Source organism: Pezoporus flaviventris, unplaced genomic scaffold (assembly GCF_033815535.1).
Source record: "Pezoporus flaviventris isolate CSIRO_AGI_PZ_B2104156 unplaced genomic scaffold, CSIRO_AGI_Pfla_v1 ptg000002l, whole genome shotgun sequence".
In the NCBI taxonomy this organism is placed as follows: domain Eukaryota; kingdom Metazoa; phylum Chordata; class Aves; order Psittaciformes; family Psittacidae; genus Pezoporus; species Pezoporus flaviventris.
The window spans coordinates 12,753,162-12,772,148 of record NW_026892550.1 but is presented as its reverse complement, the minus strand read 5'-3'; the positions used below and the strand labels follow the sequence as shown (position 1 = coordinate 12,772,148).

At 42.3% G+C, this 18,987-nt stretch overlaps 1 protein-coding gene across 1 annotated transcript; it reads left to right on the top strand.

The window, feature by feature from the left end:
• The first annotated feature begins 10,538 nt into the window (after positions 1–10,538).
• FGFBP1 (fibroblast growth factor binding protein 1) lies at positions 10,539–16,717 on the top strand. Its single transcript, XM_061464977.1, has 3 exons — positions 10,539–10,542; positions 14,273–14,321; positions 15,631–16,717. The coding sequence occupies exon 3, from the start codon at positions 15,656–15,658 to the stop codon at positions 16,367–16,369; it is 714 nt and encodes a 237-aa protein (XP_061320961.1). The 5' UTR covers positions 10,539–10,542; positions 14,273–14,321; positions 15,631–15,655; the 3' UTR covers positions 16,370–16,717.
• The last annotated feature ends 2,270 nt before the right edge of the window (positions 16,718–18,987 follow it).

Here is an 18,987-nt window from a genome sequence, read left to right as displayed (position 1 = left end):
CTCTCTAGTCTGAAATGACCACCTGAAGCTTCACTGCTGAAACCAGAAATCGAACAGACTTGCACCAAAGGCCCCTCTTTCATTAAATACTTTTTGTAGAACATTCAGTGGCCAAAATGTAAGCACTAAATTTTTCAGATAGATTAAGGTTTTGGTACCATAATGATGCATGACTTGGACTGCATTTCATTGGGCAATACTATGCACCCTCAGCAAATCAGTTTAATGATCTTGCTTTAAAAATGCTTAAAATCTGGATGGTATGGGAAGTCCCCCACCTTAGTTGTAACAGTGCTGTGACTGTATCAGCTACATTACTATTTAATTGTGTTTAGCACTAGAAACATACAGTTACAACATTTCAAGTAACCTAGGTATGAAAGTGCTGTTCATTAATGAAAGGATGAATTGAGAGGTGTTTGTGGTGAGTCTAATGCAACCTTCAAGTACCTCATGCATGAATGAAACCTGCTGTTCCATTCATTTTAGTTTAACCTGTTAGTCCCCATATACGTAAGCACCTCAGGAAATCTGCTCAAGTTGGAGGTAGAATTTGTCTTTATTTATTTGACAGGAACAGCAGGCAAAAACATTTGTCTGGATTCCTGCAACCAGGGAGCCCCAATACCCAGGCCTGCTGCTTCTGCTGCTAATTTGGTGCAATGTGAGGTAGTCCACCTCCTTCAAGAGCCTCACGTTTAGGTTCCCACAGAGGCATCATGAATATTGACCACTTTGACAAGGTAAGCCTCAAAGAAAAGTAGGATTATGCATTTGGAGAACCTGTGCATAAAAGGATGTGTGTGTAACACGCATAGTTAAGATCCAGGAAAGACTGGAGTGAGTGTAAGTGGAAAGCCACCAGAACAGTCAGGACTGGAGCACACTCCTGTGAGGAAAGGCCAAGGGAATGGCTCTTGTTCAGCCTGGAGAAGGCTTTAGGGGGGACCTTATAGCTAACCCCTAATATGTATGAGGAGGCTATAGAGAATAAATCTCTATAGCCTCTTCACTGGCTTTTGTGATAGGAGAAAAAGAAATCATGGTTGCAACTTGATACAGGTGGGGTTCTGATTTGGTGTGAGAAAAAACATTCATTGTGAGGAGGATAAATACATGAATGGGCTCTCCAGAGTGGCTCTGAAATCTCTGTCTGTGGAGTTTTTCAGGACCAACTAGACATAGTTTAAGCAGCATAGTCTGAATTCACTGTGACCCTGCTTTAAACAGAAGGTTGGACTACAAACCTCACAAGATGCCTTCTGGCCTGAACGATTATATAGTTTACAATGGAAACATAGAAGAAAGGTTCTTCTATGTTTAATTTGTATAATTCTATGGTTAATTTTGTATAACCAAAAGTTCTGGTTATTTAATAATGAACATCTCTGTTAGCTGCCATGTCTCCTTACAGTATGAAAAATGCTCTTGGATGATCTATCAAAAATGAGAGACAATTTTCTTAAGAATCTTCTGATGGCAGATCTCATCATTAAGTTGAGTGCATCATCTTGGATAACTTCATGTTCAGTACCACTGTACCTATTTTCATTTAGCCTGGTTTTGACAGCAGAGAAAAACAACAAGAAGTTCAGGTGTGAAGGACCACTGAGCATCAGGTCTCTTTGCCTTAAAATCAAATACCCAAAACTAAGAAAATCACCCTTTGCAGTATGTGAAGTAGACCAAATGCACATGTCAATAACATTTAGTCTGCCCGTAAATCATCTCAACTATGCAGTAGTGCACTCTGGTGTTTTCTGAGAGAATTGTTCAGGTGTGTTATCTGGTTATTTTTGCATAGTTTGCAGTCTTAGGTTTTGCATTCTTAATTTTAGTAGGTGTTGTAGTTGATAGATGGATTGGATTATAGGGACAGAGATCTTCCACAAAAATAAGAGACAAAGGAAAAGCTAAAATTTCCCAAAGTTGCCCATTGCCATTCCTTCTTTTTCAGGAACTTTATGACTGCTGTTTTCTTTTTTCTGTTTCTCTTGCTGTTACTTTTCCCAGTCTCTGCTTTCTTCTCTTGAAAGGAGTCAGATGCAGCACAGGAGGTTTCTTTTAGCTCTCAAACAAGAGAATTGATCTCATGAGACTTCACAGATCATATTAGAATTACAATATGTGATATATATACAAAAACAGGAATAAGAAAGCAAAGTGGAAGAGATGCAGTTAGTATGATGACAGGACATCAGTGTTATCTCATGGACACTTCGTATTAAATGTACTGAGAATGTGTTTATTTCACTTTCACATCTTGTATACAAAGTTAACTGCATAAACATTAGGCAGGAGGCCAGGTGCTGAATTTCCAAAGTAGCTATAATACAGTATGAATAGAGCAAGAAAAACAAAGCTGATGCCTGATGCAGAGTAGAAGTCCACTTTCCCCTCCTCACCTCCCTCAAAAGCTGTTTGCATAACCAGCAGCTCACTATAGGCATCCATCCCGTGGTATGCAGCTGCCTCCAGCCTTACAATGCTCATAGTCATGAGGGGAAACAGAGGTGTGCTTTCAGGTCTGCTGGCTGCAGATGTAGAAAATTGCATGGCTCTGTCGCTACTGCCACCATCCATAAAAATTAATGTGCAAATGGTGAAATAGGTTGCCCCTGTATTTGTCATACCAGCGTAATGTGGTGTGTGAGGGGGCCCTCCCCACAAATGCGGCAGGAATAAAATGAAGAACTTGCCTAGGAGCTTAAGAGGGACAGAGACTTCCCACCGAAGGAAATGGTGAGCAGAATTTGGCTCAAACTATGCCAGAGGGGCCTCACCACTTCCTCTGCCTAAATCCTTATCAGCAGACAGGCAGGAGTGCTGCCCACCATTCTTCCCTCTCAACCCCCTTCAAGGCAGGCACAGGCTGTATGGGTGCTGTCACCAAGGCACTAAGATGATCCTGTCTTCTGTACTCCAGAAAGTTAACACTTTAACCTAAGGACGCGGAGCTGTTGGAGCAAGTCCAGAGGAGGCCAGGAGGATGATAAGGAGGCTGGAGCACCTCCTATATGATGTCAGGGCAAAAAAGTTGGGGCTGTTCAGCCTGGAGAAGAGAAGCTGTGTGAAGACCTCATAGCAGCCTTCCAGTATCTGAAGGGGACCTACAAGTGTATCAAAGAGGGACTCGTCATTAGGGATTGTAGTGGTAGGACAAGGGGTAACGGGTTAAAAAACAGGGGAAGTTTAGACTGGATATAAGGAGGAAGTTCTTTACTGTAACGATGGTGAGGCATTGGAATGGGTTGCCCAGGGAAGTTGTGAATGCTCCATCCCTGGCAGTGTTCAAGTCCAGGGTGGACAGAACCTGGGGTGACATGGTTTAGTGTGAGGTGTCCCTGCCCATGGCAGGGGGGTTGGAACTTGATGATCTTAAGGTCCTTTCCAACCCTAACTATTCTATGATTTTAACATGAGAATCCACAAATTCATGTGTGCGGGTGGGGAAGGTTATCTAGTGCCCTTGCAATAATGTGGAAGACCTGGTCTGTGAGGGAAGGTGACTGGAGGAAGCATGGAGAAGAGTTTCCATGTCTGTGTGCCAGAGGTATTGCTTGAGTCCACCAAGGTCTTTGATGCCTCAGATGAGCATCATAGAAGCTGGAGGTCAAGTTTTTGAGCAGTGCCTGTTTTTTCCATGGGGAAAAAGTCGCATGGCCCCTGTGAGGGTCATCTCCTGAGTGAGATGCCTGTGGCCCCAGTGCATGCTCCTGTGTGATGGGGCCATGTAGCAATGCTGGGGTTGGGCTGGGGCTCTGGGCAGTGCTGAGGAGGGTGGTTTGCAGATAGATACAGGCATTTTGACTGCTCTGCAGAATGCCGGCATTCTGGGTCCCAGTCCAGCTGGGAGCAGCAGTGCTCAGGGAGGTGTAGCTGGCAGGACCCTGCCAGGGGTTGCAGCCAGAGTGGGATGGACACCAATGTCTTTCAAGTCATGCTGATGGACTCAGGCCATGGGATGGTGGGTTTGCCCAGGGGTGGATGCCGGAGCAGGCTCTGGAGACATGGTTCATCAGACAAGATCTCCATCTTTCCCCAACACCTGCCTCGAGCACTGCTATCCACATAACCTGTCCTGCTCCACTTCATTTTATCAGGAAGATGTTCCAAGAGCTGTTGTTAAAATCTGTCCATAGAAATCTGTATTTTGTCCGCCATGAAGGTAGGCTGCACCGGGATGGCAGGAGATGTTTTTCACAGGATACCAGACCAGAAGAGGTAAGAGCCATGGAGTAGCATCAACAAGGAACATCACCTGTAGCCATCTGCTTCCCCTTGCCTTTTGGGGCCTGAAGTCTTTTGTGCAGTTGGAATCAATTCAATAACCTTTGGTTTTGCTTCATACTGATCACATGGCATCTGGACATCTTCTTGGCTCAGGGTGAGTTAACAACTGAAAGAAATCAGAAACATTTTTCCTTCAGCTTAGGGAACTATAAAACTTTTTCTTGAACACTAAATACTTCACAGCAGCAGCAGCAGTGTCCTTCAGCAGGAACATACTTCAAATGAAATCCAATAAATATATCACAGGGATCTGATGGAACAGGCAAACTTGTTTTTTCTTCCTCACTATTAATCTTCCTGTTCTTGGGGGGAGGATTGTGTTAGAAGTGTTTATTACTTGGAAGGAGCCCAGTATCCAAAATTAAATAGTACCTTAAATCCTTACCACCAGACAAATTATTCTATTGGGTATATCATGCCCCTTTTTAAACATCTACGTGTTTGCTGAACTCCAGTAGCAAAGAGCAGTGTAGGACTCCTTTGCAGACTCAGCAATATTTGCATGAGCAAAGGAAATTGTCAAGCACTAGAAAGTGGTGTACAAAACTGCCTTCAGCATCTGTGAAAAGAAAAGCACTTTGCAAATGTGTAAGAAAGAGGAAGAAATCCACCTGAGAAGGGAACCCCTGGGTAATTAATTTGCACATCATCATCATGTCTTTGTTTTCTCTTGTGTTAATCTGGAAGTTAATGTAATCCAAAATAATCCTTGCTATTTAAAAAGACATATAACAATGTAATTGCTAGTGTGCTTTCTACAACAGCTTTGTGTAAGTGCATCACACTTGTCAGCCTGTAAAGCTGGAAAGGAAAACTGAATACAACAGCAATATTGTGCTCAGCTAGAAGTTAGCTTCTCAGTTGTAGTTGTTTAATATTACAAGACATTTTGTTTCCATATCGCCTTCTATTTGTACATTTCCTCATAGCAGACCTCATAGCAGCCTTTCAGTATCTGAAGGGGGCCTATAGGGATGCTGGGGAGGGACTCTTCATTAGGGACTGTAGTGATAGGACAAGGGGTAATGGGTTAAAACTTAAACAGGGGAAGTTTAGACTGGATATAAGGAGGAAGTTCTTTGCTGTAAGGGTGGTGAGGCACTGGAATGGATTGCCCGGGGAAGCTGTGAATGCTCCATCCCTGGCAGTGTTCAAGACCGGGTTGGACAGAACCTTGGGTGACATGGTTTAGTGTGAGGTGACCTTGCCCATGGCAGGAGGGTTGGAACTCAGTGATCTTAAGGTCCTTTCCAACCCTAACGATTCTATGATTTTATGATTTCAGGATGTTTACGAAAGAAATATAAAGGTAACTTTCTTGCATCTCTCTGACATAGACTGTCATGATCCACCTTAAAAAGGTAAGGAAAGAGTGGAGGGGACCCCTGACACAGGTGTTTTGACAGAAGCTGCTCTGTTAAACAGTGCTAGGTGTGTATTTAACAAAACCAATAATTTGACACATTTTTGTAACTCTACTGGATGAGTACACACATGGGAACAAAGTCTACCCCTCACATGCCCCACCCTTTGACCTTGAGCATCCATGGGGGGCTCTCAGACAGCCCCTGCAGGACCTTCAGACCCCACTTTTCCTGTGGCTGTCTCTGAACCTCAGCCCCACAGAGCCCCTGGCTGGGAGATGGAAATGGCCTACGGAGCAATGGGGCTGTGGGGTGCTGGGAGAAGAGACCAGTCCGGGCAACCGGGGTGGGTCTGTACCATCCCTGTGCCCTTGTGCTCTCTCCAGCAGGACAGGAGCAGAGCTGAGGAATCTGTCTCGGAGCCTGCCGTACCCGCAGAACACCCGTCCCCCCTCGCCTGGGCTCTCTGCAGCTCTGTTCTCTTCCCTTCTGTGGCAGCCCTACGGCTTTTGCTAAGAGACAACCTCCGGGTCGCATCCCTGGCAGTTCAGACCATCTCCATCATGAGATATGCAAGGATGCAGCCAAGACAACGATGGAGCCTGTGGGTGCTGTGCTGCTGTCCCTCACAAGCCAGGCAGAAGTGAAGCTGTGGTCCAGAAAATGGTTCTTTTGGATTAAAGCTTGAACCTCAAGTCCAAGCCCAAAGTGAACTTCACATGAAGCTGCTCCAGGCTCCTCTTGCCAGCTCCTTGGACAGCTGCTCACCCCCTTTTCCCCCCCTGGGTAGGATGGGGAGAAGAATCAGAAGAATGTAAAACTCACAGGTTGAGATAAGAAGAGTTTAATAATTAGATTTTAGTATAACTCTACTACTCCTAAAAAGGGAAATAAAAGATATATATAAAACTAAAAGGGGGTAAGAAAAAAACGCAACAATGAACAGCAGTGATGCATAATACAATTGCTCACCACCTGCTGACACAATGACCAGCCTGTCCCTTCTGGGTAACTCCCCCTGGTTTATATACTGGGCCCGATATGCTGTGGATATGCCTTCAGCTAGTTCGGGTCAGGCGTCCTGTTTCTGCTCTCTCTTGGCTCCTTGTGCCCCTCCTCACTGGCAGAGCTTGAGACACACAAATGTCCTTGATTAAGGTGAGTGCTGCTTGTAGGAATGAGACCTGAGGTCCTGAGATACGTGGTGAAGGGATTAACGAGGTGTGTTAGTTGCAAACCCCTCATGGGGATGATGGGCTGCTCAGTGGGGTGGAAGAGAGAGTGATGTGAATATTTCATGGTTCTATTCACAAGTCCCACAGCCCAGGAGCAGCCTGACCAAAGGTAATTGAAACTCTTCTTAGCTCTCATTTACAGATAATAAATACACCAAGTGAGGCAGTGGCTGCCCCCCTTCCCCTTACCTCTCCTTACCTCCCCATTTGTGGTGGCACCAATAGGTAATTCGACTGCAGCCTTATCTCCACTTCTCTCAGAAGTATAAATTAGGCATTTGAACTCCTCCACGGGAGTGGATGAGAATACTGCCCCACTCTGCAGACAAGTGGATGGGCTCGCTCCTCTCTCCTCCGCAAAGCAGGGATGCCTCTGGCAAAATTTGTGCCTCTGACTAGGTGGGAACTAATTTTAATGAATGACCAATTGCTTTCTTCATCTAGATGAGCTCAGTCGTTGGCAAGCTTTGGATTTTAGCACTAACGCAGTTAGTGAATGTGTCAACAGCAATTCGAATCTGTGCTTCTGTTGCTTCAATAAACTGCACTATCCATGAATCCAGAATCATGGCAGTTCTTATTGATAGTGACTGGCGACTGACTATGCTCTTAATGCAACACTACTGAACAACAACAGTTTGCCCCAAGCCTAGTTCTTATTATTGTTTAATGAAGTCCTATGGACTGTGTGATCATCAGTACACAGATAATACGAGATACTGAATAATCTAGGACTCGGTTTCCAGAGGCTGTGGACAGACAGTGTGGGAAGGGGTATGGGAAGGCTGTTCTTTACTCAGTACAGCCTTCAGCTCTGTTCGCAACCAGCAGGTTAGTTAACCAGGGTTTAGGTCCTCTTTCCAAAGTACTGGAGAAAATCCCCAAATTCCCCAATAGCATGAAGTAGGACATAGGTGTGAGATTCTTATACAGGCACACAGGAACAAATGGAATTAAACACGAGTAAAAAGCTAGCTTGTGTAATTTATGTGGTAACAGAGGAAAAATGATGACTTAAACCAGAACTGGAATTGCAACACCATAGCATTAGCAGTAGCATCATGATCTACAGAACTACTGCATTACTTTTCATCTCGTTACAGAAAATGGGGTTTCTGGCTAAACAGGGTTGAATGCCTCTAAAGAATGTACTAAACAATTAGAATACTGCTAGTCCTCTGCAAACCCATTAAAAAGTAAGGAGAGTATTAATACCTGGTGTTTAGGATCACTGATTTCTTATTTGTTACCAATCTCCACATGGAGGAGCTGTAGAGTTAGAAATGATCCAAGAAAAACACCAAGCTTTGAAAAAACAATGTAATCAGAGACAGCAGATCTTCTCTTGCTTAACTAGTCAAACCCCAAGTCTATCATAAATGCTGAAGGATGCGTGTCCTTTCAGCTTTTGGTAACCATAACAAGTTGCACTAGAACCTGGAAAGGCCAAAAAACCTTTCTTCTTTGTTAATGTCTTCTATTCACTATATATCCAAACACGCTGATCTCGGTAAAATGAAAATGGTAGATAAGATTTGTCCATTTTCTTTGTCCTTTCTCTGTGCCTTCAGAGACCTATGTCAGATGTGAAAATGCTGAGAGCTGCCAGTTCACAGCATAGCTGTGAAATGCACACCTATATAGTCATTCTTCTGACTTGTTGAGTTTTCAGCAGGACTCTTCAGAGCCTCTTCCATATATGAGCTCTTGAGCCTTACAGCCCAAGTGCATTTAAATGATGCTTATACTATGTTTCAAGGATAACCCATAAAATGATGGAGGATAGACATTATGGCTAATCATGTCAGTGCATAAGTCAGCCCATGATGGCTGACATGTCTTGGAGAGGAATAGCTTGTGTTAGCCCAAGATTACCTTTTCCATGTAGCTGGAATAGTTTCTTCTAAAGACAGTAATCTAAATCAACAAATGAGGTGTCACAACTGTGACTGTGCCTTCTTGTCCATGCTGTGAAAACTGTTGTGGCTTAGAGGCATGGAGCAAGGCACTGTTCCTGTAGCTTGGCCATCAGTATTTTTAGCAAAGGGGAAGTTCTACCCATGGACTGAACTCCCTGTTGGTTTCTTTCCAACTGGAATCCACAAAAATAAAGATTTCTGTTAGTTATTTGCAAGATTGAAGTCTCTGAGGTGGCTGGCCCAAAACAGCAATGGAGCACCTGACAGCCACTCACCCCTCCTTTTCAGTGGGATGGAGGAGAGAATCAGAAGAGCAGAAGAGAGAAAGAAATGTGGTTCAAGATAAAGAAAGCTTCATAAGTGAGGACGGGGGAAAAAAATGCTAAGTGATGCAGAGACATCCTCTACACCTCTCACAAGAAGGCTGATGCCCAGACAGTCTCCAAGTAACAGCTATTCTGGAAAGTCTACCCCCAGTTGCTGCATGCAACATCATCTGGTAAGGAATATCCCATAGGTCCCTTTGGTCAGCTGGGGTCATCTGTCCTGGCTCTGTCTCCTTCCAGTCTCTTGCCCACCAGCAGCCTTCTCTCTGGAGAGGGGGCAGACTGAGGATCAGAGAAGGCCTTGATACTGTTTAGCAATAGCTAAAACATCAGTGTGTTATTAGCACTGTCCTAGTCACAAATGTAAACCATAACACCGTATGGGCTGATATGAAAAATGAATTCCATCCCAGCCAGACCCAGCACAGTCTCCTACACCATAAAGTCTGTGGTTTTCCATTCCGGGTTCCCAGTTTTCCTGGAACAATTTCTTGGTTCAGGTTTCCATTTTCCCGCTATATTTAAAAAGTGTACGTGAAATGAGTGTTTATTTCATAGCAAGTGCTAGAAACATCTTGCTGTGCTTGGAACTAGTGCTAAACCCCACAGAATTACCAGGCACTGGTAAACTCGTAAGACTTCACACAGCATACTTTCTTAGGGCAGATCCATCCAACTATAATGGAAGGGAGAAAGCTATTCAATGCTTATTCTGTTTTGTATATATCTGTGTATATATGCACATGTATGTTTATTAGTACAGCTTAATTTATTTACAGAGAGCTTTAAACTTCATGAGAACAGGCAAAGACCAGAGCTATCACTGATATTAAAACCAGACTTTTGAAAGTCCATCTATTCTGACCATGTCTACATTGGAGAAAAACTTGAAAAGAAGTCTAAGTTGAATTGATTTCTTAAAGTAAATTTGGAAAGACAATTGCTGCATCTTCCTTGGGAAAAATACTGTTGATCATATTGGTTCAGATCAGGTGTGGTTTACAGAAGCCCAGACACAACCTCAAAAATGTGGTCAGCAGCTAGGAAAGATTGACTTTCTAATATACCACATCTTTACCCGTGCAAACTCTGTCTTCAGCTCCATTCTCTGTCTTCAACTCCATTCATGTTCATCCTGTATCAGTCTGCAACCACGCCAAGGTGCAGCAGAATTGCACCACTGATCTAGGCAATATTATAGATGTTCCAAACCGCACTATAGCCTCAGCTGATCTTGGTTCCCAGGATCAGTTAGCATCTTTGTCACTTATAGAGGAAGTAATTCAGTGGAGAGCACTGCGTATACACCAGAAAAATCCCTAGAGCAAGTGCCTCAGTCTTTTAAAGTTCCCACTAGGAAAAGATATCTTACCTTTGTGAGAAGGTGGAGTAGAATTTGAAGAGGGTTCAATCTCATTTTTTACCTCTGTTTGCCTGTAGCAAATCTACCAGAATTGCCTTAATGCAAGGACTTTTTTCAGCTACTCCTCTGAATAAGCATATGGGGAATTTTTTACTGCAATGCTTTCAAGAGAGATCAGGCATCCATGACAACTGAAAGAATTTTTTGGTAAACAGCACTGCCCATAAGAGAGTCCCTTGTGTTTTAGCAATGTGTCTGACGATTTCATGTCATGTGTCAAATTCTTCCTTCTTATAGATATGCATGACTCGCTGTTACCCTGAGTAGATTCTAGTGTAATGGCAGGCAGTAATGTACAATAACATCTTTTTATTATCTTACTCATTTTGTCTCTCTGTAAGAGAGGAATCCTTTGTGTGGTTGTGTTTCTGAAGCTTTTCTGGTCAGACAGACAGACTCTTGCATTGCTCTAAGCTATAGAATTTTTAGCAGGCTAAGACAGCAATTAGTTGCTTCCCCTGGCTGCCAAAACAACTTGATACGTCCTGAATATAGGGAATATCTATGCTAATAAATCAAGCAGGCAGCCTGCTCAAATAAAACCACAGGACAAAGAAATGATTATGCTTGTACAGTCTGTAGCTGTTACTGAGGCAGACAAATGATAACTTCCATTAGAGCCAAAATTAAATGAAAATACATAAAACTCTGATTTTGAGGTTAAGTACTTCCTGTTATTGGAAAAATCAATATGAAACACGCACTTCAGTGTAGCATCCCTCTGTGTTACATGATTTTTCTTCATCTGGTAAAGATAAAGAACACATGGGCAGCAATGAATTTCAGGTTATTTTAACTAAAACATTGCCAACATAATGCCAACAAGTAAATTAAGAATAACACTGCAAGTAAAAACTACTGAATTTGTAGATGAAGAAAGTAATCAGTCAAACTAGGGCTACAAATGATGAATAAGATGATTAAACTGTTAGTTTCACTCATACATAACTACTGTATGAAGGAGAAGTGTTCATTTTGGTTTTGGAGCAATTATTTGGTGATGCTTAAGTGCTAATTAAGCACCTATGAAACGCAGGTCCTACTTTAACTGTGTGTACTTCCTTTTCACGATGAAGAAAACAAACCTTCTGATCATCTGATGAGGCAACTCCCAGCATTAATTATTGGGGTACAGTATGAATATATACTTTGTGCCCAGGTAGGTGAAGCACATCCTTAAAACAGCAGTTCATGTTTAACTGACAAAACCCCAGAAAGATATTCTGGGTACATAGCAAAAAACCTGCAGGGTATCCAGGTCAGCCTCCTTCTTCTGAGACTATACTTTACTTACCCAAATAAGTAAATCCTGGTTTACTGTGATTTTGAACTAATCTAAGTAGAGTAAGCAAGAATTCTAGCTGAGCTAAGGTGGATCATTTCAAAGATGTAATCACCCATATCAATAACCATTTGACTGCAGAATTCTCTATAGAGTTTTCTGCATGCTAAAGACAGGAAGAGTTGATGTTTGCCCAGTCTGCCATGGCCTCATAGAAGGAATATCAAAGCAGCTGAAAGGCAAGTCTTCTCTCGTGCAGCCTTTTCTCTCCCTGTCCTCCCTCATTTTTATGAAGTAGGAAAGCTAGGCTGATATGTCTCACCAATAATGCTGAACTGAGCATCAGCACCTGAACCAAGACTGACATCAAAACCGATTTTGCTTCACAAAACTGTCAAAACAGGTGATTTTAGAAGTGATGAATGATGGAGGGCTTAAATATTTTCCATACATTGTGATTAGTTTCACCAGTAAATGGTATTTTGTAAACACCAACAAAAAATCATGGCAACATTATCTACAAGAACATTGCCTTTCTAGGTAAAGAACATCTGGCATCTCCTAGTGAATGTCTGAAAAAGTCTGTGGCAGAGCTGGGACAGGAATGCATAATTCCTCACTGTAACCCTGTTTCCCTACATTGCAACCGTCCTCTCTTCCTTACTTGTAGATATTGTTCAGCCACAGTAGAGAGGTAGGTGTGTGCTGGTGGTTTGGTGTTGGTTTTCTGGGGCTCTTTTGTGATATGTCTGAACTACCCTCCTAATGTCACAAAAAAAGTCTATTTTTATGTGCTTACACAGGGCAATAGGGCATAATAAAGCCCTACCTGAATTAGATCCAGAATCTGAGGTAGTGTAGCCATCACTTTGTCCCCAAAGTAATAGCCCTGATTAACTAGGGCACATAGCCAGGTTAGGGCAGCTGCACAGTTTTGAGGATCCCTGCTAAATGCTGATATTTCAGATGATATTCTGCATACTATGTCATGTTAGTTCAGGATTCCTGAGCAAGATAGTCCCTCCCTTGCTTATCTCTTACCTTGTCCTCATTCTCTGTTCCCATCCGGCCTGACACACAGTTAAATATTTTCTGATCATTGAATCATTTTACCCTTGTTCATTAGCCTTTGCCAGTGCTAATCACAAATCTTTCCCACTTAGGGGACTGTTGTGAATATTTTCATACTAAGTCATGCCAATTAAAGGGGCACAAGACAGATCTGATGGCTGAACTCAACTGGAAAGCATCAAAGGTAGCTGAACACACATAGATAAGGAGATAATCCCAGCATACAGATCAGACCCCACATCCCTGTCCTGCACTCACTGCATAATTACACTTTTTCTTCCTTTTTTGGTTTCTGGGTTTTTTTTACAGAAAGTTAACAGTTTAGACAATGCCTTGCCTATAGCTTTGTCCTTTGTCTCACATTCTATTTCTGTCTGATGGGAAAGAGTCAAAGAGGAAGACCTGCCTGTATCTTACACCAATTTCTACTTTTATTGATTCTGGCATTCCACCTTTTAATCTTGTATTTCCCAAGCATATGTAGCAAATGTCCCACTTACTTTTCGCCAGTAAAACCACCTTAAGCAATTGAGCTACAAAGGCACTAGCTGCTCCATCAGTTCTTTAAGGGATACCTATTCCCAACTTCTCTAATGCTTGTTCTTTCACTGTCACCACCTTTTTCAGGTTAATATGCATTAGATATAGTCCCATAATGAAATCTCATGCTTGTTTCCATATGCAAAAGCTGGCAGAGAGAGGGAGGAGCATAGATCAATCAGTGCTGTGCAGTTGATCCCAGCTCTTAGACCCCAGAGAGTCACTAATTTTCAGGTAGCTTGAATTTGTTTCTGAGCTTTGCACTCATAACCATCTCACCATAATGAATGCTGTCCTTAATGCAGAATACTTCATACTTATATTGATTTTTAAATGTTCTCCAATACGTTGCTGTGACAGGAGGTAACAAAATGTTCAAAAGGTAGTTTTGAAACGCATTGTGGAATTGTTTTAATTTCACAAAGAACCACTGAACTCTACTACCCAAACTCTGCTAAACACATTGTGGTGCAACTTGAGGGCGTTGCAAGATACATCCCTCAGTGGCTGGGAAAAGCTCTTGTAGAGAAGCCCAGGATGTGATAAAGTTCTTATCATTGCTCATGAAGAGGGAAGGACTTGGCCAAAGCAACATCCAAATTACGCAAGCATACCTTGTACTCCACCAGGGCTCTTCTGGTTTTCTGCCTTTTTTATGCTAAGAACTGGCACTTTCCCAAGAAGGTGTGTCAGAGGCAAACGAACGCTGCACTGGAGTATCCTACTGTGTTGTAATAGACTTGTTGGAGACCTGAAGGTGTGCCTCTGCCTTTATAAATACCACGCTGCTTTTACAACTAGCTCTTGAGTCTTTTGAAGACCAGTTGTATCAGGAGTTGCGTTTGGATATCTCCAAGCCCTGTGCAAGGTACGTCTTTTAGTTATCTTACTTCTGCACTGTTCCGCTTGCAACAGAAGGCTACTGTTACATCATTATTTATTTTAATGGTATTAATTGCTGTAATAGCAACAGAACTGTAAATACTACATGATGTTCTCTAAAGAGGATCTTTATGGAGTGAAAATCTCTGTGCAGTGTAAGGCATGAAGCAAGTCAAGTAAAAGCAATGCAAGAGTAGGACCTGCTCACATCTGCTGCTATCTATGTACCCTAGATTCTAAATTTCTAACTAAAGGTATTTGCAGATAGTTGAGTGCTGAAACAGGTTCCTTATTAGCATGCCTTCACACGATTTTCTGCTTTCTAACAGAGAAACTTGGCCACAGAAACGGCTATGATGGAAATATCTGAAACATACATTTACAGATTTAACCAACTAAATGCCAAATTTAACCCACCCCTTACTCCACTCCCATCCCCCCCCCCCCCCCCCTTATGTTATGCTCTGATCCTGAAAGCTGCTTCATAAACACCTACAGAAACAAATGCGCTCCGTGCAGACACAGGGATCAGCTTGATAATTATTTGCTAACCAGCTGCATTTCAAAACTGGTGTTGCATATTTATCCCTTGAATTTTGGAGATTTAGACACTGCAGGTGCTTCAAAAGCAAAAGGTAACTCTGTTTAACAGTCAAGGCAGCAAAGAATACATCAACAGGTACTTTTTGGTGTCTGGAAAGACTACCACCTTGTTTTTTCTACCACTAAACTGAAGTGCTGGCATAACCAGGGAATTGAAGCAATTTTCAAGATGCCTAAGATATAATTTTGCCTAACTTGAACCAAATGGTTTCCTTTCTGTGTGACATATTTTTGAAAAATAGCCAGAGGTTGAAGTCAAAATCACTTATGTGCCACTTATAAAATGGGAGATCATGGAAACCACAACTGCTTTGTATTCTGTAACTTAAGATATCCATCTGAGATGACTGACAAAGCCCAGGTTCAAATTCCTTCTCTGACTGCAGAAGAGATTTTAATCAAGGTACCTTAGTCACTGGGCTGTAACACGTCCTGGGAGTGACTACCTTTTGTTCCACATTGCATAGATAATTAAGTAACTGGGACAGAAGGACTTACTCCACAGCCATCTACAGTTCTCAAAGATAATACGTAATGCTTGTAGAAACCAGGTATTATTTAAACAAAGGACAGAGGATTTTGCTGGTAACATCTTTTTAATGGGTGTAAAGAGCAGTGTAATACCATGTCTGAAATACTGCAACTGCCAAATGGAGTCCAGCATTAAGGGAGTTTCTTTTTTTGTTTTGAAGGCCAGTAACAAGCAACACAGAGACCATGAGGATCAAAAGCTTTGGACTTCTTTGTGCGTTGATTCTGGTCTCCCAGATGCTACTGACCAACTGTGAAAGAGAGAAGGAAGGAAAAAAGAGAAGACAAGGCATAGAAGGCAGTGGAAAAAAACGAGCTGAATCTAAGCAAGAGAATGAAAAAGGGCAAAAATCAAGAGGGAAATCATCTCCTAAAGGCAAGTTTAAAACCAAAGAAAATGCTGAATGCACCTGGGCAGTGACCGACGTGAATGCTTCTACTGTGCGTGTGGAATGCAAGCATGGTGATGGTGAGTTCTGGTGCGAATTCTCTGGAGACCCTTCCAGCTGTGCACAGTATGCAGCAAGCCAGAAATCCTATTGGAAGCAAGTCTCCCGATCCCTAAGGAAGCAGAAGCAGATCTGCCAAGACCCCAAAACTGTCCTAAAATCTAAAGTATGCAGAAAAGGCCCACGAAGTGCTCATCTCAAGCTGACCCGCTCAAGCCTACTAACATCAGCAGGTCCTGCAAATAGGAACACAATGCATCATGCAAAAGAAGTTGTTCAGACTCCACCAGCTGTCTCTGTGACTGAAAAAAAGCCAGAACACAGCCCTGAAGACTGTGTAGAAGACATAGATTATATTGATCAGAAAAAGGTGGCTGAGGAATACTGTCCAGAAGGCTTTCTTTCTCTCTGTAGCTTTTTTATCACAATGGTCCAAGACAAAAAGTGCTGAGGAAGTGTTTATAAAGCTCTGAGCCATGGAAGCCCGGTATCATATAAGTTACTGCAAACTACAGATTTTATTCTCATGTTATATAGTGTATATAAGAAAAAAATGAATATATTTTTCTGATTTTGTATATACACATAGTTGAAGATGTTATGGATATTATTTGCGCATAGATTGCTACACAAGCGTTACCAACAGATGTTACACATGCTGCCCACAAGCATACAAGTAACCTCCTTGCCCCTCTTTGAGCTGTGCTAGCCAAAGTGATGAATTCAGTGCTATGCACTTCCTGGTTATGTACCGTATTTTTGATGTAAAAATTGTTAAGAAAAATAAACTTCAAAACATTCTCTCTCTCTAACTTGGTTTCTCTGTAAGTGTTAAGAAGCTTTTGTCAAAGATTGATCTCCCACAGGATGCAGGCAAAGTGTTGCTTATAAAGTAGTTTTAAAAAGACTTCCACAGCTTTGTGGCCTTCAGCTTTCTCAGGCAGTGCAAGCAACATTTTGCTAGTGATCTACATTATCGTTAGGTTTTTGTCATTGTGATAAAGAAGGGAGACAAGATTTCCAGATTTTTTCCATAATTTTAGAGAGCTTCAGCTTTCCAATATCATCAAAGGCTGTCAGAAAACTTTGCAAACTTTGGTTCTCTCTTTTCTCCTATAGTATGAAGCACATATTACACATTTTCTGTCAGGTAAACGGAGCTGCAGAGATAAAATCACTTAAAGCTTGTACATAGGCCCAGGATCGAAGCCTTTACTCAAGCAGCTAAAGCACTTGCGCTCAGCATTGCTCCTGTGTTCTTTGGAAATGCCAAACTCGTACATATTTTTATGTACGGACAACACTAATAAATACTTTCCTATTCATTAAACTTCATCTGTATTTTTGAAAAGGAGAAATCCAAACTCTACAACAATAGAGATTTCAGAAAACATAAAGCTAACTAATGACAACTGACCTTTGCTGGTTTTTGAAACTCAAGCTGGAGGAAATGGAATACACAAGATGCGCTTTTCCAGTGGCTCTGGGCTAGGAAGGATGGTTTTCTATCATGGTGTTCCACTTGAAGAAACTTGAACTTTCATGAATTATAGTTTCTCCAGGCATTTCTAGCAAATTAAACCAATAGTTCTGTTCCTGGAGAAAACATAGCCAGTTCCCTTTGTAATTATCTCATTGCTGGAATATTTGAGAGAATATTTTATGAGTAACTCCCCTAATGCCTCTTTTTGCTTTTCCGTCACTCTCATATGTACTCTTTATTTAAATGAGCATGTTTGGGGAGGGCATTCTAGCGTTACTCTCTCTTGTTGTTACAGCAATAGACCCTTGCCATTATCTAATATCACGTAGTATTTTCTTTGCAATGAAGAATTAACTTACCAAAAATGCTTAAATGTAGATGGAAGCCCTCAATAAGTGAGGAAAGTGCCACCTAACGCATAGCTTTTCTATTTTTTGCTTGTCAGTAGTGGCCAAGTCTTCTTACACAGGGTTTAAATGATTTTAGCAGTCAGGAAGAAGGCGTGGCATCAGCTCAGGCATTAAACACAATATTTCAAAGTGGACAGTATTCAGACGGCTCTCATAAGTACTTCATAGCATATTCATTTACATTATTTTTCTACTTACAATACTGTGATCTCTATGTAATATCCTGAGTGTGGGATGCTGCTATTAGTCAGGCAAGCTGTGTTTGAGAAGGATTCAGCCTTATTTTACCCAGTCTGAATGGCAAAACTGAATCAGGTTCTTCATACTGAAGTTCCAGCCTCTGCACGTCCTGTGGAAACACCGGGCTGTGCAGAATAAATTCATTCCAGTAAAAAGGGGAATCAATACTAACTCCTGTGGAGGCTGGAAGACGGAGACATTCTGGTGCCAAGCAGGGTGGAAAACCACCTACCAGCTCCTTAATAATAAGGTAGATACATGAATGCTACAAGTGCAGGTGAGTTCCAGCTACTGGACCTCTTGTGTGCTGGCCTACACCACTTCCCATTAGGAGCTCATTGGGATAAGAAAGTCAAAAGATGCAAAGGAGGAATTAGGAGCACACATTTGTCCCAAGCAGTCATGCGCTGCAGCAATTAGTTATGAATATATGGACACCAGTATAACAGTCCCAGATCACTATGAGGCCTGGCGTAAGAGGCCCAGTTGCTCCAGATGTCTTGGAAAATGTCCAATCCTAAGTACCTTGTTTCCGGAAGCTGATCTGGCCGCTCTGAGCTGCCGGGAGGCATTGCTCTTCCTGTGGCTGCCGTCCAGCCAGGCACAGCGAGCCAGTGACATAGCCCAGAGCAAATTCCAGCCCAGAATTCCAGAGCTGTGAGTTACATCTCTGAGTGCAGGACTGTCAGCGCTTGGACCCATGTGTTGGAGCTGCATCCTTCTCTCTAGGGTTGCATTAGATTTCTGCTGCATCGTTGTCTTGTTTTCTTTCAGGACGAACTTTTATCTTCACGTGTGCCTCTTTGCTGTAAGGAAGCATGCTTCATCTCATCAGTTCCTGGGTGCCTTTCTCCTGCAATGCATGCAATTGTGCCGGTCTCTTACAGGACAGTGTGGAGCATCAGGAGAGAAAGGATATCTCTGTGAAGCCTTTCT